Source organism: Alligator mississippiensis, chromosome 12, assembly GCF_030867095.1.
Source record: "Alligator mississippiensis isolate rAllMis1 chromosome 12, rAllMis1, whole genome shotgun sequence".
NCBI lineage: Eukaryota > Metazoa > Chordata > Crocodylia > Alligatoridae > Alligator > Alligator mississippiensis.
The window spans coordinates 19,976,944-20,000,281 of record NC_081835.1 but is presented as its reverse complement, the minus strand read 5'-3'; the positions used below and the strand labels follow the sequence as shown (position 1 = coordinate 20,000,281).

The 23,338-nt window shown below is 58.6% G+C and overlaps 1 protein-coding gene across 5 annotated transcripts in view; it reads left to right on the top strand.

Annotated features, from left to right (window-relative positions):
* Positions 1–23,338, top strand: part of COL7A1 (collagen type VII alpha 1 chain) — an 84,018-nt gene that overhangs the window by 17,453 nt on the left and 43,227 nt on the right. For 4 of the 5 annotated variants that reach the window (XM_059716038.1, XM_059716036.1, XM_059716035.1 and 1 more), the window contains exons 11-49: positions 273–392; positions 1,248–1,394; positions 2,418–2,528; positions 2,700–2,849; positions 3,270–3,395; positions 4,606–4,752; positions 5,144–5,269; positions 5,876–6,019; positions 6,136–6,261; positions 6,516–6,662; positions 7,348–7,479; positions 7,557–7,703; positions 8,069–8,185; positions 8,807–8,953; positions 9,247–9,383; positions 9,523–9,649; positions 10,037–10,180; positions 10,443–10,615; positions 10,873–10,908; positions 11,551–11,577; positions 11,721–11,765; positions 12,190–12,282; positions 13,498–13,569; positions 13,933–13,968; positions 14,048–14,101; positions 14,781–14,849; positions 16,135–16,248; positions 16,887–16,913; positions 17,248–17,301; positions 17,649–17,711; positions 18,007–18,066; positions 18,693–18,728; positions 18,885–18,929; positions 19,525–19,560; positions 20,579–20,623; positions 21,062–21,097; positions 22,117–22,152; positions 22,499–22,531; positions 23,131–23,202. In XM_059716038.1, the coding sequence (XP_059572021.1) occupies positions 273–392; positions 1,248–1,394; positions 2,418–2,528; positions 2,700–2,849; positions 3,270–3,395; positions 4,606–4,752; positions 5,144–5,269; positions 5,876–6,019; positions 6,136–6,261; positions 6,516–6,662; positions 7,348–7,479; positions 7,557–7,703; positions 8,069–8,185; positions 8,807–8,953; positions 9,247–9,383; positions 9,523–9,649; positions 10,037–10,180; positions 10,443–10,615; positions 10,873–10,908; positions 11,551–11,577; positions 11,721–11,765; positions 12,190–12,282; positions 13,498–13,569; positions 13,933–13,968; positions 14,048–14,101; positions 14,781–14,849; positions 16,135–16,248; positions 16,887–16,913; positions 17,248–17,301; positions 17,649–17,711; positions 18,007–18,066; positions 18,693–18,728; positions 18,885–18,929; positions 19,525–19,560; positions 20,579–20,623; positions 21,062–21,097; positions 22,117–22,152; positions 22,499–22,531; positions 23,131–23,202 (3,557 nt within the window). The remainder of the gene's footprint in view (positions 1–272; positions 393–1,247; positions 1,395–2,417; positions 2,529–2,699; positions 2,850–3,269; positions 3,396–4,605; positions 4,753–5,143; positions 5,270–5,875; positions 6,020–6,135; positions 6,262–6,515; positions 6,663–7,347; positions 7,480–7,556; positions 7,704–8,068; positions 8,186–8,806; positions 8,954–9,246; positions 9,384–9,522; positions 9,650–10,036; positions 10,181–10,442; positions 10,616–10,872; positions 10,909–11,550; positions 11,578–11,720; positions 11,766–12,189; positions 12,283–13,497; positions 13,570–13,932; positions 13,969–14,047; positions 14,102–14,780; positions 14,850–16,134; positions 16,249–16,886; positions 16,914–17,247; positions 17,302–17,648; positions 17,712–18,006; positions 18,067–18,692; positions 18,729–18,884; positions 18,930–19,524; positions 19,561–20,578; positions 20,624–21,061; positions 21,098–22,116; positions 22,153–22,498; positions 22,532–23,130; positions 23,203–23,338) is intronic. The other variant, XM_059716039.1, reaches the window with a different exon arrangement.

Sequence of the window (23,338 nt, the reverse complement as noted above, 5' to 3'; positions counted from 1 at the left end):
TAGTAGATGATAGATTAATGGCTGCTCTTGCATTTCAAGCAGCTCTGTTACTGATGGTCATGTATAATCTCTCTGTGTGTACTTTTTTGGTGGCGGGGAGGTTGTGGTGGGTTGCAGAATTCTGATTTCTGCTGTCCATAGGAGTCAGGTGTGGGCTGCTGTCTCTGTGTGTCCTGTCTGGGCTGAGTGGGCCCCTTTGGTCATCTTCTGGGTTGTGTAGAAGCTGCTTTTTCTAGGCCTTGCATTTTGTGCCATGTTGCTTTCCCCCACAGTGCGAATGGAAGGGGTGACAGAGTTGACAGTTCAGAGCATCTCTTGGGATCGCATGCTGGTGGTCTGGCGAGGCGTGAGGGGAGCTACTGGATACCGGGTCTCCTGGAGCACTCGTTCAGGTAGGGCTGCCCAGCCCCCAGTGCTGGGAAGCAAGGGCAAAGAGTGACTGGCAGATGTGGGCTTTTAGGCCTGTCTGGTCTCTGGAGGGCTGAGCACACTGGGCCATAGGGTAGCTCTGAAGTATGGGCACTGGGGGGCAGAGGCCTCTCTTCCCTTCCCAGCCCTGATGGGACAGCCTTGTCTTGATGCTTGATGGGGCTTTCACCCTTTTCCCTGAAGCAGAGGTTTGGGTGAAGCACTTGCTGCTGGGTTGTGGAGATCAGAGCCTCCTGCCACCCAAGGAAGAGGAGAAACATGTTGGAGAGGGAGATGGAGGCAGCTGGGTGGGAGCAGTTTGACTGGTTGCCCACATGACAAGCCATGTGAGCTGCACAGAACCCAGCACTAAGATCCTCCCCAAAGGCCCAGCTATCTAGTCTGCAGATTAAAGGCCTGAGCCCATGACCTCCGGGAACTTGGAGCCCTGTAGAGGTCCAGCCGGCAAAGAGAGGACAGCACTGGGCCCTACGTGCTTAGAGCCAGCCAGTGGGCCTGGGGAAGGGGGAACATCTTACCCAATCGTGCCGTGGATTTCTTTAAGCCATACGCAGTTTTTTTTTATTACTGGCATAGCCAGCTTTGCACATGGCAGGGGATTGCCTTGACATTTGGTGATATTTGTTAGCCAGAGCATGAGTCCAGCCTTTACCTGATCTGGTGTGCGCTGGTTGTAGGGAGATGGGGTTGGCCGCGCTGGTCTCACGGGAAGGGCTGTCAGTGGGACCTGACTCAGAAACCCCTGTGTCACTGGGAACTGCTCCTTTGGGAGAGGGCCTGAACTGGCCCCTAATCTGGTCTGCTCTGGACTTCCCTAGGCCAGGATGTTCGGAAAGTGGATGTGGACAGCAGCAAGAATTCCTACCTGCTGACAGGCCTGCAGAGCAGCACAGATTACCTGGTGCACGTCTCGCCACTCTATGGGCAGAGTGAAGGACCCAAAGCCTCCGTGACAGGGAGAACAGGTGGGTGCCTAGAATGGGAGAAGTCTCCTCCGCCTGAGTGGGTGGGGACCTGGGTCAGTGCCAAGAGGCTGGAGACTTGATGGGATAATAGCATTCTCTGTGCTTTGGGAGCACTCAGAGGCCCTGATTTTGGTCCTGTACAAAGCAGACATAGTATAAGCCCATACCTAGAGGTGTAGGCACATGTGCACATAAACACGCATATAATGATCAGAACATTCCTGCCTCAGGCAGCTGATGCTCTGAGTGCGTGATGAAGGTAAGAAGCAGGAACAGCAAACAGCAGGCTGCACAAGGCAACGGCAATGTGGGTGGCCTCAGCCTTGGCTTGCATCTCCCCTTGTGTAGAGTGATGTGAAGGGGTGGGGATGGCACTGCCTGCTGTCACCCTGTGCCAGCCTGGGGCCTCATATGCTCTCTAAGGGGTCTTAGCAGTGACCAGGGGAGGGAGGAGAAGGTATCCCCACAGACCAGGGAGGGGATGAAGCTGTGAACTCAGATTTCAACCTGAGAAGTTGCTTTGAACCAAAAAGCAAGGGCTGCTGTTTCCAGGATGTCAGATGGGCCTTTTGACATTTCCATCCCCTTCCAGGAGGAACAGGTCTGCTCTGCATCTTTCCAGCCTGCTTGTGATGGGCAGACAGTGTATGCTGCTCCTGCCCTGCTGAGGCCCCTACTTTGCTCTTTTCCTTCCTCTTCTCCCCATATTTTCACTGCATCAGTGTTTCTCAGCCTGTCCAGCCACCAAGTTACCAGTCCTGTAGACTGCATCCTTGGGTAAAGCTGCAACAGACTTTCCCTTCCACCCATGCTGTTCAGGGGGGAAGGAGGGGATCCCTTGAGGAGACCGAGGTGATGTCTGATCCAGCTTCTGGGACCTGGTGCTGTCTGCTGCAGAGGTGGTTGGGATGCCAAAGGCCCCTGTCTAAAGATGGACTTGGAAGCATAGGCAGGGGAGCACAAGGCTCTGGCAAGGCCCTTTTTTGGTGCTGAGCTCACCCTGACTGTCTGTCTATCTTGTAGAAATAAGCCAGACCTTGCGAGCCACTTTCCTGGGCCCAACGTCCATCCAGTTGGTCTGGAACATCATCCGTCCTGCACGTGGGTACCGGCTGGAGTGGAAAAGAGTAGCAGGTGAGCAGGGCCCATTATGGTGGTGGTAGGGTGACTCTCACAGGCCCTGCAAATTGGTGTCAGCCAGGGCTAGGGCTGCACCTCTGAAGATGTGAGCAGGGCTTCAGCAGGGAGGTCTGCAGGGTAGGTGCTGGGAAGCGGACAGTGACCATCCCCTGTTGTGGTTCTCAGGAGTGGAGGCTCCCCAGGTTTTGTCTCTGCCCCCCAGTGTCAACACCTACGAGCTCAAAGGCCTTCAGCCTGAAACGGAGTACCACATCACCCTGTACACACTGTTTGACACGACGGAGGTGGCTACAGATGTAACCACTTCTGAGATAGGTGAGTAAGTCCCTGGCTGCAACCTGTGCACTTGGTGGGGAAGCCCAGAGCCTGGACATGTCCAGCCCTCACACACACGTACAAACGCACATTCCTGTTTGGGGTGGCCACTAGGGACAAGCTCCTACACAAGACCTCACCTAGCTTTCCCTTCCCTAACAGCATGGGGCTGGCAACATTGCCCTCTTTTGCTAGGCTGTATGTATAGCCTTCCAACCCCCACCCCAGCATGTAGCTGTACTGGTGCCTGAACCCCCTGGGTCTGGTGAAGATGAGAGCTTGAGTCCCTGCTGGTGCTGCCCTGATGATGCTGAAGGCCTGCGGGGCTCCATGCTCTCCACATAGAGCCATGCTGTGCCCCAGCCTCTGCCTTTCCCTGCCTCTGAGCCATGGTCCTCACATTGTCCTGTTCTGCTGCAGATCGGTCTCTGGTGGGCAGTGTGTCCAACCTGCGGATCCTGGAGACAGTGGGGAGAAGGGTCCGGCTGGCCTGGCTGGGGGTCCCAGGTGCCACTGAGTACAAGATCGTGGTGCGCAACTCCCAGGGTGAGTCTGCCTCACAGGAACAGGGAGAATTGGAGCTGCCAGTGGGCCCAGAGCTTGCTCCTCCCTCAGCACCGCAGGCCTCTCCTCTGTCCCCTGAGGCTTAGCCTTGAGGCTTGAGGGTCTAGCATTGGGCAGAGCCCTGGAGATCATGCCCCACTATGGGATGGGGGCCTTAGAGAGACCCCATAGGGGCCAGCTGCAGTGAATGGTAGGGATACTCCTTGCACTGGTATTTCTATGCCCTAGCAAGTGATCAGAGCAGCTGCCCTGCCACCATGCATCAGGCCACTCTGCTGCCTCTGCAAGTACATGTAGCTGGTGTTGGCTCCAGAGCCAGTGGGGTTTGGGACTGGGGCAAAGCCAGCATGCTCCAGCCCTGCGGTTTAATGTTCTGTGCTGAGGAGCAGGCAGCTAGTGCCCTGTGGATAAGTGCTCCAGTGCTGGGGGGGTGGAGGGCAGTCAACAGCTGGCACTAGTTCTGCGGATGGGTGCCATGGGGGAGAGGTGCTGGGGAGGAGTCAGCTAGTACCAGCCCTGCAGCTGGGGACTCCTGAGGAGGAGCTTAGAGATTCTGTGCCTGATGCAGCTAAATTCAGGACTGGAGGTTTGGGTGGGCAGCGCTGGCCTAGCTTACAACATAAGCAGCAAAGCCCACATCACTGGTCCCAGAGCCAACACCCTGCTCAGGGAAGCTGCACATTTCCCCTTGGCCAGGGCTGGAGTTTCCAGGCACTGCCCTGTTGGGTGCACTGGGCTCATATTCAAAAGGTTCCCTCGGGACTGCTGCGAATTGAGCTGGACTCCTCTAACTTGGCAGCTGCGGTCCCTGTCCTACTCTCCTAGGCTTTGCCAGAGTCCAGAGTGCCATTAGGCTGAGCCCCCCTGGCACAGCTGGCCATTGCTGGGTTATATAGTCACTGTTTGGATGATCTCAGGGGCCCCTGAGCCTTTGGAGTAGACCAGGCCCCAGAAGAACCATGTTCACCCTACCCCTTGGACTGGGCATGTGTGTAGTGGGGGCAGTAGGCCTCTCTCCTGAGACTGTGCCATCCCAAAAGCTGAGGCCCATCTGGAGTCAGCATGGCATGGTGTCACAGGCAGACAGCTATGAGGGTGGCAGCCAGGATACCTCTGCGTCTTGGGGGCAGACGCTTCATACCAGTGCCTGAGTGAGCCCTGAGATTTCCCTTTCTTTCCTGCTCCCCTGAAGATGGCACTGAGAGGATGAGGCGGATCCCAAGCAGCCAGACCACATTGGACCTTGACGACTTGAAGGAGGGTGTTGTCTACGTGGTGCGCGTGTCAGCCCTGGCCGGTAGCCAGGAGGGCAGTGCTGCCTCCCTCAGCATCCGTCTGGGTATGGGAGCTAAGTGCCAGGAGGCCCAGGCTGGACTGAGCGTGCCCATTGTCTGCAAGCAATGGGGATCCCCTCCCAAGCTCCCAAGGACTCGGCCTGGGGTGGAGGAGGGGTCAGTGGTCAGTTTGTCCTTGCCAGGCACCTGTCACTTCCCAGGCACTGTTCAGTAGAGTTGACTGTGCGTCTGGGCACTAGGTGCTGGAGAAACTCCAGAGAGGAGCTTGGGCTCTGGGCTTCAGGACTGGGAGAGCTCTGCTCTGGGGCTCTCTGTGGCAGGGCTGTTGGACTCCTGGGCCAGCCCCTGGGTGTGAAGGATGGGCAGGGCAGAGGTGTCTGGCTCCAGGATGATCTTCCACGCCCCCCCACCCCCACCTGTTTGCTCTCTCCCCAGACTCGTCACCAGTGGGCAGCATCACCAACCTGCAGGTGGCAGAGGTTGGCCCTAACCAGCTGCGGGTCATATGGCAAAGGCTCCCTGGGGCTACAAGTTACAAGCTGACATGGCGATCGGCTGATGGTAGGTGTCAGGAGTGCACGCGGCCTCAGCTGGGCAGGTGGAGTAAGGCTGTCCAGTGCTGAGACTGGCTGCAGGCTCTGGGGGCTGTCCCTATTAAATGACCCATGTGGGCACGTACCTTGCAGCATGGCATAATGGTTAGTGCAGGGGGCTGGGCTCTGTTTGCTCCCTTCGCTTACTGGACTGTGGATCGAGGGTATGTTGCAGCTTTCTCCTGGGCCAGACCCATTGAGGCAGGGCAGAGCCTGCTGCCAGAGGTTGCTGGAGGGGTGAGTGGGGAGGTTTTTGCTTTGTCCTTTTGTGCTCCTGGCCTGAGTGTCTGCCCCGTGAGGTGCTGCGGGAGGATGCTCCATCCCACTGCTCCCAGAGAAGAGCCTGGTCTGGAGTCCCGTGTCCCAGCCGCTCCCGTTTCATTGAGTCACATCCAGCTGGCAGCTACTGACTGGGCCAGGCCATGAAATGCAGACAAGAGTCCTGCTCTGAGCTGAGGAGGTCACTGCTCTGGTGGCCCCAGCCTCACGGCTCTGGAGCACAGCCCTGGGCCCTTCCAGTATGTGCCTTGCCCAGGAAAGCCACTCACTGCTCTTTGTCCTTTTCTCCCCACAGGACAGGAGATCTCTCGGGTGCTGTCACCTGACACGACATCCTTCACCATTGAAGGGCTCCAGGCCAAGACTGACTACATCATTGGGGTCTCAGCCCTGGTGGGCAGCAGGGAGGGCAGCCCCGTCACTATTGTTGCTAGAACAGGTGAGGTCTGGTCTGGCCTGTGGGCCCCTGCCCCTGTTCCTGCCCCTGCCCCCTGGGACTGGCTCCGCAGCTGTGATCCCAAGTGACCCCAGCATCCTGCTGTCCTTCTCCCACAGCTCTGGAGGAGGTGGGGATGGTCTCCGGCCTCAGGGTCTTTGCGCCCAGGAGCAACATTATCCGAGTCGCCTGGGCCGGGGTGTCCGGGGCCACGGCCTACCGGGTGGTGTGGAGCCGGCAGGATGGTAAAGTACAAGGCCATGCTGCCTATGCATTCCAGCACCCCAAATCTCAGCCCAGCTTCATGAGCTGCAGGCCAGCATAGGCCTGCAGGGACCCATGGCCCCATTTCATGCCTGGTTGATGCACAGTGGACTTTCTCTCCAGCCTTTGGGCCCTGTGGAAGTCACAAACCTTGGTGCTGGGCATAAGTGCTCCCTTGTGGCACCAATCCTTTACTGCCCTTGGGGAGCTGAGTTAACCCCCTGCTGCTTTGCAGGGGGCCCTGAGAGCAGCAAGGTGGTTCCTGGCAACACCAGCTCCTTTGACATCCTGAACCTGGAGGGTGGCGTCACCTACATCGTGAAGGTCACAGCACTGATCGGGAACCGTGAGAGTAACCCTGTCTCCATCACCGTTACCACGCGTAGGTTCCAGCCTTGCGCCGTGAGGAGCCCTGCGGGGGGGAAGACATGTCCTGTGGTCTCAGGGTGGCAGCCTCCACGTGGGCCATGGGCAGGAGCGGTTCAGTGCACTGGGGTCCGTGGCCTGAGCAGATGGTGGTTCTGGGAGAGGCAGAGTCCATCATGGGGCAGGCACCCAGTCAGTCCCTACGAGCAGCCTTGAGAGTTGCTTGCTAGCCTGTGATAGCTCTGTGCTCTGCAAGTGCCTCTGAGCCTGGGGAGGGACGTGAGGGGTCCTGCCTTGAGACTTCCCGGCCCATCTACCTTCCTGGGCATAGGTGACACAGGGTGGCATGGGGAGAATGTGCCCTCCCTGACAGGACAGGACTGTCCCTGCTGCTGACACTGCTGGTGGCATCTGCAGATGCTTGCCAGCTCTGCCCCTGCTGCTGACGCTTCCGGCAGTGTCTGCAGATGTTCACCAGCTCTGACCCTGCTGCCGGTGGCATCTGTGGGAACTCGCCAGCTCTGCCCCCACCGCCGGCATCTGTGGATGCTTGCCAGCTCTGGCCCTGCTGCCGACAGCACCGGCAGTGTCTGTGGGTGCCCTCCCAGATTCAGGAGGCACCAGTCGTCTCTGCTCCAGAGCTCTGTGTGGCGCATTCCCTCCTTCCTAACCCCTTGACCCTCCTGTCTGTGCCTCTCCAGCAGCGGAGGTGTCTCCGCCCCAGCCCGTGGGGAACTTTCAGGCCTTTGACCCTTCAGATCAGCGCATCCGTCTTTCCTGGACCCCGGTGCCTGGCAGCACTGGCTACCGCCTCAGCTGGCGCCCAGCAGATGGTGCGTACATCCCCCCGCTGCAGCACCCATGGCACACCCGGCCCAGTCCGCTTCACCCCTTCTCTCCTATGGGGCAGGTGGGCCTGAGAGGAGCCAGGTGCTCCCAGCCAGCCTTGACACCTACAACATAGAGGGCCTGCAGGCAGGAAAGCGCTACGAGATCCGCATCATCAACTTGGTGGGCAGCCAGGAGAGCAAGCCTGTGGCCATCACGGCCACTACTGGTAAGGGACAGCCCTCTGCCTCCCTGCATGGAGCACAGGGCAGGGACCCTCCTGTGCCAGCTGTTCCCCATGGCCTCCATGGGAGGCTAAGGGAGGCAGAAAGCTGCTCTCCCCAGCACTTAGGCAATCTGCTGGGCTCAGGGCCTTTAGGGGACCCCCTTGCTTCTTGCAGTGAGCTGTGGGTGGAGCAGGGGGGCCACCTGGTGGAGAGCCTGGGAACTACTCCCTCCCTGGAGCACTGAAAGCAGCTGTAGGCCTTGCTGTCCCAGGACCCCTCCTGCCCTGCCTCCGCACGAGGCTGGGGCTGGATCCTGGCTGCAGGGGAAGGCATCCGCTGCAGCCCCCACTCCTTCCCTTTTAAACAGCCTTAGGCCGAGTCACCAACTTCCATGTGGCAGAGACCCGGGATGATTCTGCACTGCTAACCTGGACTCCTGCGCCTGGTGCCACTGGCTACATCCTCACCTGGAACAGCCCCACAGGTACAGAGAGGCTTGTCAGCACTGCTGCCTCCAGGCTGCATAGCTATAGCAGGGCCTGCTTAGAGCCAGGCCCTGTGGCTGTTTGAAGCAGGGGATTCCTGTAGGGAGATGAACCCTGGACTTCACTTCCATGCTGGTCCCCAGCAAGTCCCACCTGGCTCCTCCCTGGCTTCTCTGTCCCCCAAGACGACTCTGTGATAGGTCTGGCTGAAGGTGTTTGGGGTATTGGGGCTGGGAGAAAACAAGGCTTGTGGAGACTCTGTGCAAGCCTAGCTCACGGCACTGGTGGTTGGTCCTGGCTCCACCCTTATGAGGCTCAGGTCCCTCCACTTGTGAGGGGCACTGGGACAGTGTCTGGACTGGAGGCCTTGCCACAAATATATGCCTTGGGGGCTGGTGTCCAGCAATGGTGTCTGAATTCAGCCTGGAAGCTAGGAAGGAGAGCACCCATCTCCATCAAAGCTGGATACCTGCTGGTCCCCAGTTCCAGCGCATCTTCCTAGCTACTGCAGAGGGTGGTGGGGTCCTGCAAGAGGGTATGGAGAGGGGATAAGGCCCTTGCTGGGCTCATATGCCTCAAAATGTGTCTGTGCTAATGTGCCTTGTATCCCTTCATGTCAGAGGGAGGTGAGATGAAAACAACTCTGCCTGGGTCAGCAACCTCCCACCAGGTGTCTGGGCTGCGGCTGGGAGGCAGGTACACCTTCAGCATCCGGCCCATGTATGGTAGTGCCGTGGGTGCGGCCTCCTCCCTCACCGAGCGCCAAGGTAGGCACTGGCTGATGTGGCCTTCTCCAGGCTCCAGGTCCAGCTCAGCCAGGGGTGTGGTGGGGAGCTGGCTGGCTTGTGGAGTGGAAGCAGGCTGTTAGCTTTTCTCTCTAGGGCACCTGAGCTCCTGGGATGGACACGTACAAGGGGGCAGGCCTGTTTTAAGGCAGAGGCACTGAGCACAGTGGCTCCTTCACTTTCAGGCCACTGGGCATCTGCCCAGCTGGGCAGGGCTGAGGTTTACCTCCCCTTCCCTCACCCTGCTGACATCCTTATGCCTCATCCTCCTCCAGTTTGCAGGGGTGGCCGTAGCGACATCGTCTTCCTGGTACACGGCACCCAGGACAGCGCCTTCAGTGCTGGAGCCGTTCGCGCCTTGCTTGCCAGTACTGTGTCTGCTCTGGGCCAGCTGGGGCCTGACGCCACCCAGGTACTAGCCTGGTTGCCTCCCTAGGGGCCGGGGCCTCCTGCCCCCATCAGCCTCGCTGTGCACCCCCTGACTTGCCCCCTACCCTCTTGCCCTGGGGCTATTTTGCTAAGGGTTGGGCTGAGCCCTGCTCTCTCCCCAGGTGGGCCTGGTGGTTTACAGCTACCGCAGCCGCCCCTGGATCCTGCTGAACCGCTCCAGTGACCTGAGTGCTGTGCTGGAGCAGATCCAAAGCCTGCCCTATGAAGAGCCCAGTGGCAACGCAATGGGTGAGGGGCACTGCGTGGCAGCCCAGCCTCACCTCCTCTTAGCATAGCCCACAGTGTCCATAGGGGCTTGGGAGTGGCAGCTGTGAGCATCTGGCTGCCCCTGGTGCCCATGAAGTGTGCATTGCCTGCCACCTGGCCCCCAAGATGCTGAGGATTCAGTCTGGTGCTGAGGGGAGGTGGGCAGAACCTGGTGTGGGGGAGCTGTTCTGGCTCTGCACTCTGAGGCTGAAGCAGGGAGGCGTGGGACTCTGCTTCCCAAGGCTGCTGCAGCCCCTTTCCACTGGCCAGGGGCTGACTGGCTGTCCTGGGGTGGGTGGGGTTGGAGGGACAGATAGTGCACAGGTTAGGGAGGCTTCAGGCCCCTGGGTGACTTCTCCCACTCTCCAGGCGCAGCCATCAACTTTGCCAGGTCATACATGCTGAGCCCCAGCGCGGGGCGCCGACCGGATGTGCCGGCAGTGCTGGTGGTGCTGGCCGACAGCCCGTCAGGTGATGATGTCATTGGGCCAGCCAGGGAGGCCAAGGCTGCAGGTGAGAGCAGGGCACGTGGAGTGGCTGGGCCATGGGGATGTGGGGTAGGACTAAGGCATTGCTGAGGATGGGAGGGGTGAGCAGGGAGAAGGGCACCCTGTCCCCTCCTCTCAGCTGTGGGACTGGCCAAGACCCCTGTTCAAGGCAGTCTGTGGCACTGGAGTCGGTTCCCCATCTCCCTTTGCTCACCAGCTCTTGGGACCAGGGGTGGTTGCTGCTGGGCTGTTCCCCATGGAGGCCACTTTCTCTTTCTCCTGGGCAGGGATCCAGGTGCTGGCAGTGGGCATGGAAGGTGCAGACCGGGAGCAGCTGCGCCGCATCGTCACAGATGACAACCCCCGCTATGTCCTCTCTGCTGCAGACTCGCGGGCAGCCTCACTGGGGCTGGAGGATGAGCTTGCCAGCTCCCTCTGCCGGATAATTGACATCCCGGGGGTAGGAGCAGCCAGCAGAGGGACAGGCGGGGCCTGACTTCTTCAAGGGGTTCCTGCAGTCCCCTTGAGTGGGCACTGGGCTCTGGTGCTGGCCCAGTGGCAGGTGGGAACTGGGCTGGCTTGGGGGGTCGATCTCTATATGGGGAATGCTTTTTGGACTTGGCTATAGGCACCTCCTGTCAGCTCCCTCTTCCAGGCTTCACGGGCCTTGGATCTGGCTCAGCTGTCTAATGCAGAACTTGCCCCCTCTCTCCACAGCCAAGGCCACAGCCCTGCGTGACACAGTGTCCCAAGGTGAGTTTTGTGCCACATCGCGCTGTAGCTGCTTCCCTGGGAGGGGGTGGACAGGGCGCTCAGTCAGCAATGGGAAGTGGGGAGGGCCTGGTCCCTTTCTGGAGCTGGGGTTAGGCTGGTGTGTCTGAGAGCTGGGGGTCTCTGCTGGGTGTGAGGGGATGGGCTGGTGCCTATGGGGCAGGGGAGCTCCCTGGAGCTGCGGGAGGTCAGCATGGGGCTATTCTGGGTTCCTGGCTCAGAGCAGGCCTGAAGTGAGGAGCAGCAGAGGAGGTTGCAGGGGCCAAGGCTGGATGCATGAGGGGGCTGCAGAGATGGGGGCTCTGTCCATGCTCTGCATTGGGGCAGCCAGAGGGACCCGCAGTCCCTGGGGAGGAAAGGGGTGGAGGGGATGTGGGGGTGGCCTTGTGAATCTGAGTGAATGCCCATGGAGGGTGCTTCCCCCTGCCCTTCTTGTGGGCCAACCAGAGGGACCAGGGGAGTTGGTTGGGCTGAGAGCACAAAGCTGCAGCTCCGATGGCAGGAAGGGTTGTGTGGGGGTGGCAGGCATGGCCTCCCTGCCCCAGGCTCAGTGGGGGCTAGGGTGTGGATGTGCCATGGGGTCACTGTGCTGCTCCTGATTCTGGTGTCTTTGTTGTGCTGCAGGGTGAGAAGGGGGAGCCCGGCAACATGGTGAGTGTCACAGGGTGTTGCTGGAAGGGGACACCAAGAGGGTGGGTTGGGAGGCTGCTCAGTCTGGCGGCTGGTGCTGATGGACTCACAGCCTCTGACCCATGTCCTAGCTGCCAGTAACACCTGGCTTTGCTTTTGTGCAGGGACCGAAAGGACGCATGGGGCTGCCTGGCCCCCCTGGAGAACCGGTAACCCTCTCCTCCTTCTCCCCATCCCTCTGTCTGTTGACCCCAGAGTTGCGGGGGTTGTTACAATCCTGCTATGACCAGAAAAGGCCAGGCATGCCTGGGAGCAGGCTGGGGTATCTCAAGGCACTGCCAATAGCTCCAGGGGCTCTGCTCCATGAGGGCTGGTGAGGGAGAGCCCGCGGTTTCTTGGGGCTTCCATGTTGCCCTTATGTCCAGACAGGGGAAGGTGGCAGGGCCCTGCCCAGGTGACCTCACTATGTGTGCTGGGATCTGCCCTTGGGGTCCTGCTCCTGTTTGTTGGTTGCGCACCAGGGAGGTACAGGAGATGGGCAGAGGGCTCTGTGGGGCAATGGGCCTAGAGAGAAATCCTCCCCAACTTTCCCCATGTCATTTCACTTGGTGGTTTCTTCCTTCCTTCCTTTAGGGGCGCAATGGGCTGCCAGGCCCTCAGGGGCCTGCAGGACCACGGGGTGCCCCCGGCCAGGTGATCGAGCAGCCGGGCAAGAAGGGGGAGAGGGTAAGTAATTGCTGGAGCTGCTCACCAGGCTCATAGGAGCTCCAAGGTCAGGGGGGAGGCCAGCTCTAGACAAGGCATCCTCTGCCCTGCTCTCGAGGCTACTTGCTGTCTCTAAGCGTGGGACCTTGGGGTCCCCTCTCCAGACCCATGTGTGTGTTCCCAGTGCATGGCCCCTGAGATCCCTCCATGTGGCACTGTGGGGCACTGGGAGATGGGCAGTGGTGGCCTGAGAAACAGAGACAGGGCTCTTCTCCTTTATACTTTCATAGATTCATAGATGTTAGGGTCGGAAGGGACCGCAATAGATCATCAAGTCCGACCCCCTGCATAAGCAGGAAAGAGTGCTGGGTCTAGATGACCCCAGCTAGATACTCATCTGACCTCCTCTTGAAGACCCCCAGGGTAGGGGAGAGCACCACCTCCCTTGGGAGCCCGTTCCAGAAAACTTTCTCGGTGTGTTTCTGCAACCCTGGAGGGGTCCTGCCCTGGGGAGCGTCTGGGGAGTGCAAAGCAAGCCCTGCTGTGCTCCCCCACCCTCCAAAGCTTCAGTCACATCCCAATTGCAGAGGCCCCTCAAAACAAGCACAAGCCAGTCCCTGGGGCTGCCCCCACATGGCTGGACTGGCTGGGAAGCAAAGGTCTCCCTGTCATAGGTGCTAACTTCGTTTTTTGCCAGTGGGTGCTTGCAGACATAACCCCCACCAAAAAAAATCTAAAAACAAAACACAAAACAAAACAAAACCTGGCACTTTACTTTTAACTCAGTGCATTCCCACACCAAGCCCCATGCATGCCCAGAAGAGGCAGCGCATTACTTAAACCGAGCTCTGGAGCATGTGTAAAGATCAAGCACTTTAATGGGGCTTTTTTGGTACATTTATCTAATAGCTGATTGAATCACCTTAAGCTAAAAGCACCAAAAAGCCCCTCTGAAGAACCTGATCTTTACAGACACTTCAGACACTTCAACCCAGTTCAACTCCAGCTGGGTTGAAGTATCGCGTTGCTTCTTCTGGTAAAGTGCTTTTTTTTTTAACATCTGCAGGTGGCTCCGTGGGTGCTGAGCACCTGCTAATTTTTTTTGGTGGGTGCTTGAGTCCTGGGGCACCCATGGAGTTAGCACCCATGGAGTATGCTCCCAGCGCTGGAGTGCAAGTGCGCCTGGGAATGGCAGGAGACGGGAACCCACGGGCTGATTTCCCCCTCTCTCCACAGGGATTCCCAGGAGCAGATGGGGTGCCAGGAAGCCCTGGTCGCCCTGGCAACCCTGGTTCTCCCGGCCAGCCAGTAAGTGATGCCCCTTGTTCCCCTGGACTCTACATCTCTCTCCTGGGTCCCTGATCTCCTGGGCAACTTGCATCCCATTGCCCACTGCTCTTGGCAGTGCAGAGCTGTCCCTGGGTCTTACCCAGAATCACAACAGCAGCAGCACCCCCAGGCTTGAATTGAAGAGGTCTCTCCTTGGTTCAGAGACCCTCAGTCCACAATACCCTTCTCCCTTGTTCCAGGACCCTGTCTCGTGCTCTGTGTTCCCAGCCACAGGTGTAGCATGCAGACCATGTGCATGCCTCAGCCCCCCTAAATCTCCCCTGCTCCCCCGCTAGGCAACAAGCACATGCTCACCTGGTTAGCTTGATGTTTCTGTTCCAGGGCAGCCAAGGTATTCCAGGCTCCAGAGGGGAACCTGTAAGTAGAGCTGTCTTTATCCCCCAACCCTGCTCCCTCTTCCAGACCTCTCTCACTCACTGTTGCTTTTGCCTTCCAGGGACCGCGGGGCCCCGTGGGGCTTTCTGGGCTCAAGGGAGAGAAAGGCGAGCCGGTAGGTGGATGTCCATTCTGCCTGGGGCTGCCTAGCTGGGCTTGCCATCTTGGCTTCCTCGTCAGGCACGGTGTTCATACGCACACATCTCAAAGCTTTGCTGCAGGCTCTGTTTGCAGTGTCTTGTCTGATGCCCAGGCTGGGATGGGCGTGTGGGGAGCTCACAGTCTATACCCCTTGAGTAGCCCAGGGCACTTCCAGGGGCTGCCATGTGACTTCCTAGAAGGTTCTGACCCCCTGGAGGAGGCGGCCTAGGGTGCTGGGGTCACACCAGAGCTCCAGTGATGAACTAGATGGGCCCAGGTCTCTTCTTTAATGGGGGCTCCATCCACCGTGGGGTCTGCTCTCTACTCACCTCATTGCTGTAGCTTGGTGCTAGGGGGGTCAGGTCTGCTGGAAGTGTCCCCACCAAGCTCTGGCCCATGTGTGATCGCTACCTGCCTCCTTCCCTACCAGGCTGCTGTTCATCTCCCCACCCACTGCCCTGGCCAGTGTCCTGCTCTAGTCAGTCCATGCTGCCATCCCATGTCTCCCTGCAGAATCTACCCTTGCTTCTTGTCCTAAATGCTACTGCAGCACTGATGTCAGATGTGACGACGTCCTACATCTCACGGGTGCTGTGGTCCTGGAGTGCGATGCAGGGCAGGAACCATGACTCTTTCCCTTTTGTTTTGTGCAGGGGGAGCCTGGTGTAATCGTGGATGGAGGAGGGGGGCTGCCTGGGCGGAAAGGCGAGCCGGGCACTCCGGTACGTAGTCTAAAGCAGCCATTGGGGTGTCTGAGTGCAGCCCAGGCCTCTGGGCCCTATGCCGGTGCTGGCAGGGTATTACTGGGCTTTAATATTAGAGCACTGAAGTCATAAAACAGCTTGGACAAGAACAGCCCATTATCTGAAGAGAGTATTTACTGAGCACTGCAATTTGCAGTTCTAAGCAGAAGACAAAGAAACCACAGGAAAACTTTGCCTAAGCTTAAACTCGACATACAAGACAAAGCAGCATACAACTTAACTTAAGTCAAGACAGAGCAGAAACTCTGCATAAGTCTTATGTAGTCCCAAGAACAGAGTCTGCAGCCAGGCGCTCAGAAGTTTTTCTGGGGGATCCGCAGCTCTTCTTAGATGGTGAGAGCAGCCCCACAGTTTCATCCTTGCCTGGGTTTTATGGTGATTCATGCCCTTTTGTCCCCCTTTGGTTGCCTGGACAACCACGTCCCTCACTCCTCTCACGTCTTCCACGACTTCCATGTCTCAGGATGTTTTTCTGGTTCTGTAGTGTCTATAGGTTTTAACAAAGTGCCTGCTGCTCGCTTTGAAATGCAGCCCCCTGCTTTCTTTGGTCGCATCAGCGTTGAAGCAGCCTGGCTCCTCCCCTGCTACCTCCAGTCACGCACTCAACATCTTTCACATCTGTCACGTAGCTCCAAAATTAGTTAAAGAGCCAGAGACTTAATTATGCCATGTGTTTGCCAACAAGGGCCCTTCCTTTCAGACCTGTTTCTTGGGGAGCTCAGATTGGGTTTCCGATTACATGAGGTGTGAGGCCCTTGATGCGTTGTTTGGTCCAGGAGCTCTGCCCTCCAGGGCCTGCCATCCCACAGCCCCCTCAGTGCTGGAGGTCTAAGGGGCCTCATCGTGCTCCCCCACCATGCTGGAGCCCTTCTCCCTTTTTCATGGGACAACCCTGGCTGGGTCAGAGTATCATAGAGAATCCTAGAGAAGTCAGGTTGCAAGGGACCTCCAAAGGTCATTTAGTCCAACCCCTGCCTGAGTCAGGACCAGTCCTATCCAGACCATCCCATACAACCATAATCTATACTCTGAGGTCTGTCTCCTTCAAGGCCTTTCTGTTGGTCTTCTGCCTCCTGACCCTCTGGCTCTGGCACTGCTGATGGCTGGGCAGCACAGGCAGCTCACTCACTGACTCCACATGCCCTTAGGCCTGGGTACATACAGACCTACCTGCTCCTTTTGTTCTCCGGACCCCATGGTGTCCCCAGTGCCGACCACTGATGGTTCCTCTCCCATTCCCTAGGGAAGCCCTGGGCCTCCCGGAAACCCTGGCCCCAGAGGAGCATTTGGTGACCCAGGACCTTCTGGACCTCCTGGGCTTCCGGGGCCAGCAGGACCTCCTGGAGACTTCGTCAAGGTACGTCCCTCTCCAGCCAGTGAGGAGCCAACCCGGCCCCATCCTGGGCAGCGGGACAGTCTTGCTTGCAGGGCACCCTCCTTTGTGTGCACACAGATGCCCCCTGAACAGATTCCCACACCCTGCACCTGAGAAGCAGCCCCCATGTGCCCTCCACAGCCCTCTCCATGTCTGTTGGTCCAGCCTGCCCCAGCTCCTTGGACTCACGCCCCTGTAGCCTCTCACCTTGTGCCTCTGGTGCCCTGTCTCCCACATAGGCACAGCATCCCCACCCTCTGCTCACACAGCAATGCTGTGTGCTGGGTGCATCACTCACCTGGGCATACTCAGGACGTCTCTATATCCCCAGTCAGGGGTGGATGGACACAGTGGCCCCCCCCCCCAAACACACACCACAGAGCCACGCTGAGCTGCTGCTTGTGCCTTGGCCTCCAGCAGAGTGGCCCCTTGGCATACAGGCCCCTGCCAGTTGCTTATGGGGACAGGGGGCTGTGTGTGTGTGTGTTGATTTCTTCCCTTCCTGCCCTGTGAATGCCCCTTTTCCCTGTCCTCAGCGCTGCCCTATCAGAAGGTGGTAACCATGCTGGGAGCCTGCCAGCAGGGAGACACTTCTGACTTGAGCATGTTTCCTCTTGCAGGGGGAGAAGGGTGACCGCGGCGAACGAGTGAGTCACTATCACCCCCACTTTTTCCTCTTTCCCTGGCTCATCCCCTGTGGTCCCAGCTGGGATGGGCTCTGGTGCTAGATGTGGAGGAGCAAGAATGCCCCCTGCCAGGGCACAGCAGAGATGGGAGGATGGCAGGCACTGCAGGGCAGGGTGCCTGTGGGAGTCTGGGTGCATTGGTCTCTAGGCCCAGTCACCTCACATGCAGCAAATGGGGAGTCTTGGCCATGTATGGCCATCATGTGAGCCCACATGTGGGTCCCTCATGGCTTTGCCTCTGGTGGGGCTTCAGGGCATGCAGTGACAGCAGGACTTCCTGTGCCTGTCTCTGTAGGGCCCCCCAGGGCTGATTGATGGGGAAGCACCCAGAGGAGAGCCAGGTGTCCCGGTGAGTACTTGTCCCTGCCATGACAAGGCTGTGGCAGAGCTGGAGTGAGGGGCAGCTGGGGGTACATGGAGAGGGATGGATGGGGTGAGGGTGAAGCATTGAGTGGGGTGGCAGGTAGAGGGGGCTGGCCCTGGTGTTTATTGGATCCAAGTTAGGAAAGGGGCTGAATAAGTCCTCCGCTAAATCCCGCCGCCACCCCCCACCCTGCCCTGGTGTGGTGCCAGTTTCCCACCAGTGCTGAGCTTGGACTCAGGAAGCCCTTGCTCACTCTAGGCTGGTTCTGGCCCCCTGCCCTCTGCTGCTCATGTTGGGCTCAGCTCATCTGCTCCTCCTCTCTCATTCTTCAGGGCCTGTCTGGTGACCCTGGGCCCCGGGGACCTGCAGGGCTCCCAGGACAGAAAGGAGAGAAGGTAAGAGGGTGCACCATAGGGGTGGGAGAGCAGGGCCTTTGGCCTCTGCCCGCTGGGGGAATCCCACTCCATGCTCCCTTCCACTAGCTGAGCTGGTGATGGGGTGGCTGAGGTGGAGGAGGAGGCTCATGTCATGGGGTGTAGAGGCCTCCATTCCCTGGGTTTCGCTCACTGCTGCTAACCTAGAGAGGCAGGGGTATCTGGAAGACCTGCCATCTGCTGTGCCTGTCCCCCATGTCCCTCCAAGACCATGCCTTTGCCTCTCATCAGCTCTCGCTTTGCTTTTTGTTCCCAGGGTGATGGAGAGGAAGGTTTTCCAGGGCCGCCCGGCCGTCAGGGGGATCCAGGAGATCGGGTGAGGAGGTTGGCCATATCCTAGTGGTTTGCGCCCAGCTGGCAGGGGGCCAGTGAACCCCGAGACCCCAAGAGGGGAGGAGGCTTAGGCTCTGAGTGGCCAGAGCTTTTAGACTTATGAGTCCTGACTGAGCAGGGCAGGAGTGGACCCTGTGTCAGGCTCTAGAGCCATCTCTGACTCTCTGCAGCATAGCAAAGCCCCTTCTCAGTAGGAAAGGGCTCCTGCTTCCCCTCCACCTCAGCGGCTGGAGGGCAGCATGCTGCCAGTCCAAAAAGCCAGCAGAGCCAAGAGACTGCTTGGGTGCTAACTGGAATGGTGGCCTGGCACTGCACTGCCCCTATGGCAGGCCCAGCTGGGGGCAGCTTCCACCCTGTGTCCTGCCCTGGAGAGAAGGACTGAGCAAAGAGAGGCATTGCCCCAGTACCTTGAGGAGTTCGGGTCTGGTCCTGGGAGAAGGACAGGTCCCATCCCAACCATGGACCTGCCCTGGGCTGGGTATGTCATCCTGCACTGGCTTTGGACAGCAGCAGGTGGCAAAGAAGGTGAGGTGGCATAGCCAACCCCTCTTGGCTGAGTGGGGCCTGGGCTCAGTGGCAGAGATCTGACATTTTTGCTTCCTCTGCTAGGGCCCGCGGGGACCACCAGGCGAGCAAGGACGGAAGGTAGGTGGCTCTGTGGCTTTCCTTCCACATGTATCTGTGGAGCCTGCTCTGCCTCTCCCTGTCCCAGGCTGCATGGGCACCTCAGCTATGCCAGGGGTACCTGGCGTGGTCCTTGTACTGTCTGACAATGACACCATTGGGTTTTTTTTATGGTAGGGAGACCGGGGGCTTCCAGGAGAGACTGGAGAAGCAGGGGAAAAGGTGAGTGTGGGGTACACTGAGTCACCTGTGCCCTCCAGGGTTCACAACCCCCTCTGCCCTGCCAGCCCAGCACAAGGTTTGGGTTCCAGCAGGTCCTCTTGCTGCCCTGGCTGGTAGCAGCCTGGTGGAGGACCCCAACCCAGGGGTTAGAGACAGGGAGGTGGCAGCACTCAGCTTCACCTCCTGCTGCTGGGAGCAGGGGCTTCTGGAAAAAGGAACCTGGCCCTGCAGGTCCCACACTCCCTGCAGGAGTCCTCTGCCCATGGCAGGGCTAATGTTCTGCTCCAAAGCATCTGCCCCAGAAGCAGAGGGAGAAATGAGCCCCTGGGAGAGGAGGTCACCTCCTGTCTGGAAGGGGACGGACAACCAGGCCAGGATCCTCCCTGAATGTACTGGGCTGTGAAGTGTCCTTGGTGACTGACTGGTGGAGTCTGAGCCCCTGCAGTGGGCTGGGGAAAACAGCTGGGAGCTGTGCACTGTTTCAGAGGGGTCTCTGGGGAGGTAGCTATCTGCTGGGGAGCTATCACAGGCTCATCTGAGGGCATTCAGGGAGTGTGAGCCAAACTGAATTGGTCTCATTCCCTCTCCTCTCTAGGGAGATCGTGGACCCCCAGGGCCTGAAGGGGAGAAGGTAAGTTTGCTCTGGGCTAACCTCAGTCCCCTCTGCCCCCCCCAAGACCCAATCTCTGGGAGCAGCTGACACACAGCAGCTACAGCAGATCTGGTAATGGTCAGGGACAGCACTTGCCAGGGAAGTCACTCAGTCCGGCCCTTGGCCATGGTTTGTGCTGTTTACCCTGTTACCAAATTTAATATTAGACTTTAGGCAGTGGCACTGAATTCAGAAATTTTTGAACAACTTAGTCTAATTTAAAATGCGGTATAATAAACCAAAAAGACAACAGAAAGCCTTTGCATGAATCTTATGTAGTCCTGAGGGCAAAGTGTCTCCTTACAGCCAGGGATTCAGAAAGCCCTTCTGTGGAATCTGCAGGTCTTAGGCCTTGGAGTGGAGATTCCACAGGCCTCATCTCTGCCTGGGTCTTTAAAGGCGAATCTGCACCTCCTTCTCTCCTTTGGGTGCCTTGACCATAGTCACATATATCATGCCCCTCACATATATCATGTCCCTCACATATAAGACATCTCTCATGCATTCAGCGTAGTCTACTCTCTCACCTCTTCCAGGTTCTGCCTTTGAAATGTAAATGTAGTTCTCTGCTTTCTTTGGTCACACCAACCCAAGCAGTCTGGGACCCTGCCCTGCTCCCTTAGCTCTGTCTCCAACATACATGTGATGATGGTGCCAGATCTTTGCCTGCAGCCCCAGTAGGCACAGGAGGGACAGGTCGGGGGTGGCATGGCTGTATATGGCAGCACAATGGGCTGGGTGCTGGTTGGGGGCATTGAACCAGCTCTGTGAGCTTTTGTAGTGGGTCGCCTGCCCTGAACCCCATCCCCAACCTACAGCTCAGGAGGACAGGAGCAAAGCCCCGAGGCTTCAATGGGTGAGGGAGAAGGGCAGAAGCAGTCAGCTGGGTGAGGTGGCTCCGGTCCAAGCGGGTTGCCTTGTGCCCACCTTCAGAGGTGGAAGCTATGTCCTGAGAATGCTCTGTTTCCCCTGAAGCCTTTTTTTTCCTCTTTGTCAGGGCGAGCCCGGAGGTCCAGGCCGCTTGGGCCCATCTGGCAGAGAGGTGAGCGTGGCAGGCTGAAGTGGAAAGTTACGGTGCCGAAGCACCTGCCTGCCCAGCAATGCTGGAGGCCCTGGCAGAGGACCCAGGCTGAGGCATCTCCTGCTGCTGCACCCTGGCTGACTACCCATGGCAGCTCTTCCCCTCAGAAGCAGCCATCAGGGCATCCAAGTGCAGCCTGGATGACTTGCTGTGGGGTGGGAAGGGGCAGGGACAATTGTCTGAAACTGCTCTGCCTTAATTGAGGCCCTAGACTGCAAGTCACCAAGGTTGGCAGGACCTTCCTCCTGCTCCTGAACATGGACACTGGGTCTGTGCTCAGTCTTGCACTGGCTTGTGGCATGCGCCTCCCTGATGGCCTGGTGTGCCTGGCCAGGACATGGGACAGCTATGCCAGCGCTCTGAGGGGCTGCTCTCTTGTCTCTTTAATCTCTGGAACAGGGATTGCCAGGACCAGCCGGTCCACGAGGGGAAAAGGTAGGGACCCTTCGCTGTAGCCTATGTTGTGCCTCCTTGCTGTGCCCCTTGGGAAGCTATTGGGGTGGGCACAGTGTTGCTGGGGTGCCTGTAGGGTGAGAGGGGATGCTGTCCTCTAGCACTGCACTCCAGCCATGGAGATACTCTTCCCTCATCTATCTCTTGGGACATCCTGGGGCTGCTGCGTTCAGTGTCCTTTGCCCAGTAATGAGCCCTGGACCAGCAGTGCATGGTCTCAGTGTACAAAATACTGTGATTACCCTTAATGCAACAGGTAAAGCAGCCAGACCCCCCTATTTCTCCATGCCTGGCTTCATTCCTGACACAAGGTGGAGCCTGGGGGCTGAGAGAGGAGAGGCCCTGGGGCCCAGAGAGTGAAGTACTGGGGAGCTAGGCTGGGTTCTTCTGAAGAAGCAGCCAGGAACACATCTTCCCTAGAGGGATGTTCTAAGAAGAAGGGGACCCTTCCCTGTGTGGACTTCCCTGCGGAGGGGGAGCTTTGTGCTCAGTTCCCTGGCTAATACTCCAGTGAGAGCTGGGAGCATGGGAGGCTGGTGGCCTGCTGCTCTGCTCAGTGCCACCCACACACATGGAGGCTGCAGTGTTACAGAGGGGACAGTATTTGCTGGGAGCAGGCATTTGGACTGCAGTGTGACTGGCTCCACCTGCCATACTAGCTCCCCTGCAGGGGATGGCCACAGCTGTTGGTGGGGGGAATGCTGATGGGGGTAGCAGCCCATGCCTCTGCTCTGGCCCCGGCCTGGGAGGAGCCTCCTCTTATGTAACTGGCCCCCAGTCAGCATCAGTGTGGCTGAGCCACCAAGGCTCTGATGCTCAGGGCGGGTTAGGGTCTCAGTGGCCTGCACTGGGGTGGCCATGCTGAGCATGGGGCCAGGGGTGGGGTGGAAGGGTCTGAGTCTGGAGGAAGTTGATGCCCCCATGGGAAGCTGAAGCCCCTGTGGGGAGGGTGCCAGGCAGGGGCAGCTGACATCTGTCCTCTCTTGTTTTCCCTCCCTCAGGGAGATCCAGGAGTTCCTGGGGAACCTGGGAGGCCGGTAAGTGACCTCCTGGGTAGCAGGGAGGGTGGGCCTGGGCTCCTAGCACCTCCAGAGGGGAGCTGAGCCTTACAGGGAAGGGTGGGCAGTAGGGGTCCAACATCAGTGCTGATGAGAAGGGGGTGCAAGGGTGGGGACTTGGCTGCAAGGTGGTACTGCACCCACAGGAGCTTGGGTGCAGGGGGAGCCAGGGGATGGACTGGGGTCTGTCTCTGTGGAGACCAGGGTCACAAAACAAGGGCTGAGAGGTAATGATCCCCTCCCAAGGGGCAGGCGGGGCGCTCCAGGAGCATTTGCTTGCTGTCGGCCTCTCAGGCCTCAGCTGTTCTTCTGTGTTTCTCCCCAGGCTGCCAGCATCTCTGGTATCAAAGGAGAGAAGGTAACTGATGGCGCTTCTGTCTGAATGGCACCAGAGGCTGCTTTGATGTGTTCTTTTGCAGCGGCTCTATCTTGCTGTGTGTGCACGGGATGCAGTGTGCAGTGGGGTGTAGAGCTCAGCCCACTGTGACAGAGGCTATGTCTGGTGGCTGATCCCCTCTGCCCCCAACTTGGGGGGAGGTTGGTAGGGCATGTGCACAGCCCTTACGGGTGAGAGCCCAGGTCTCTGCTCAACTCTGCACATGCTGCCCAGTGCCCAGGGGAAGTCCACATGCTCCATGTCCACATGCTGTGCTCACCCCTTGTCCCTTCAGCCAGTGCTAGTCTTGCCTGGCATTCCCCCTCTATTCCCACCCCTCCCTTGCCCTATTGGTGTGAATCATGGAGGCTGAGGTCTGGAGATGATATGCAGGCCACATCTGTATGCTTCACCGGCTGGACCCAGTGGCTACACAGCACATGGGGTTGGAGGGGAGGGGGGTCTGCTGCCATCTGGCGGGGACCTTCTCAGCCATGTTCCCCCTTGGTGCACACACCCCTCCATCTGCAAGAGAAGGTGTCCAGTCTGGGCGACTCACAGGGCCATGTCCTCTGTTCTAGGGTGACAAAGGTCCTGCAGGACCAGAGGGCCCCCCTGGCTCCAAGGGAGACCCTGGAAATAAAGGAGACCGCGTGAGTATCCTTGGGCCAGGTCCCTGGGTTTGGCACCCACCCAGGAGCTCTGGCTGAGGGTGGGCAGCCAGCAAGGAGCAGGGGCTGAAGCCAGCTCCAGTGCCCACTGAAACGTAGGACTGCCCCCCTCACTGCA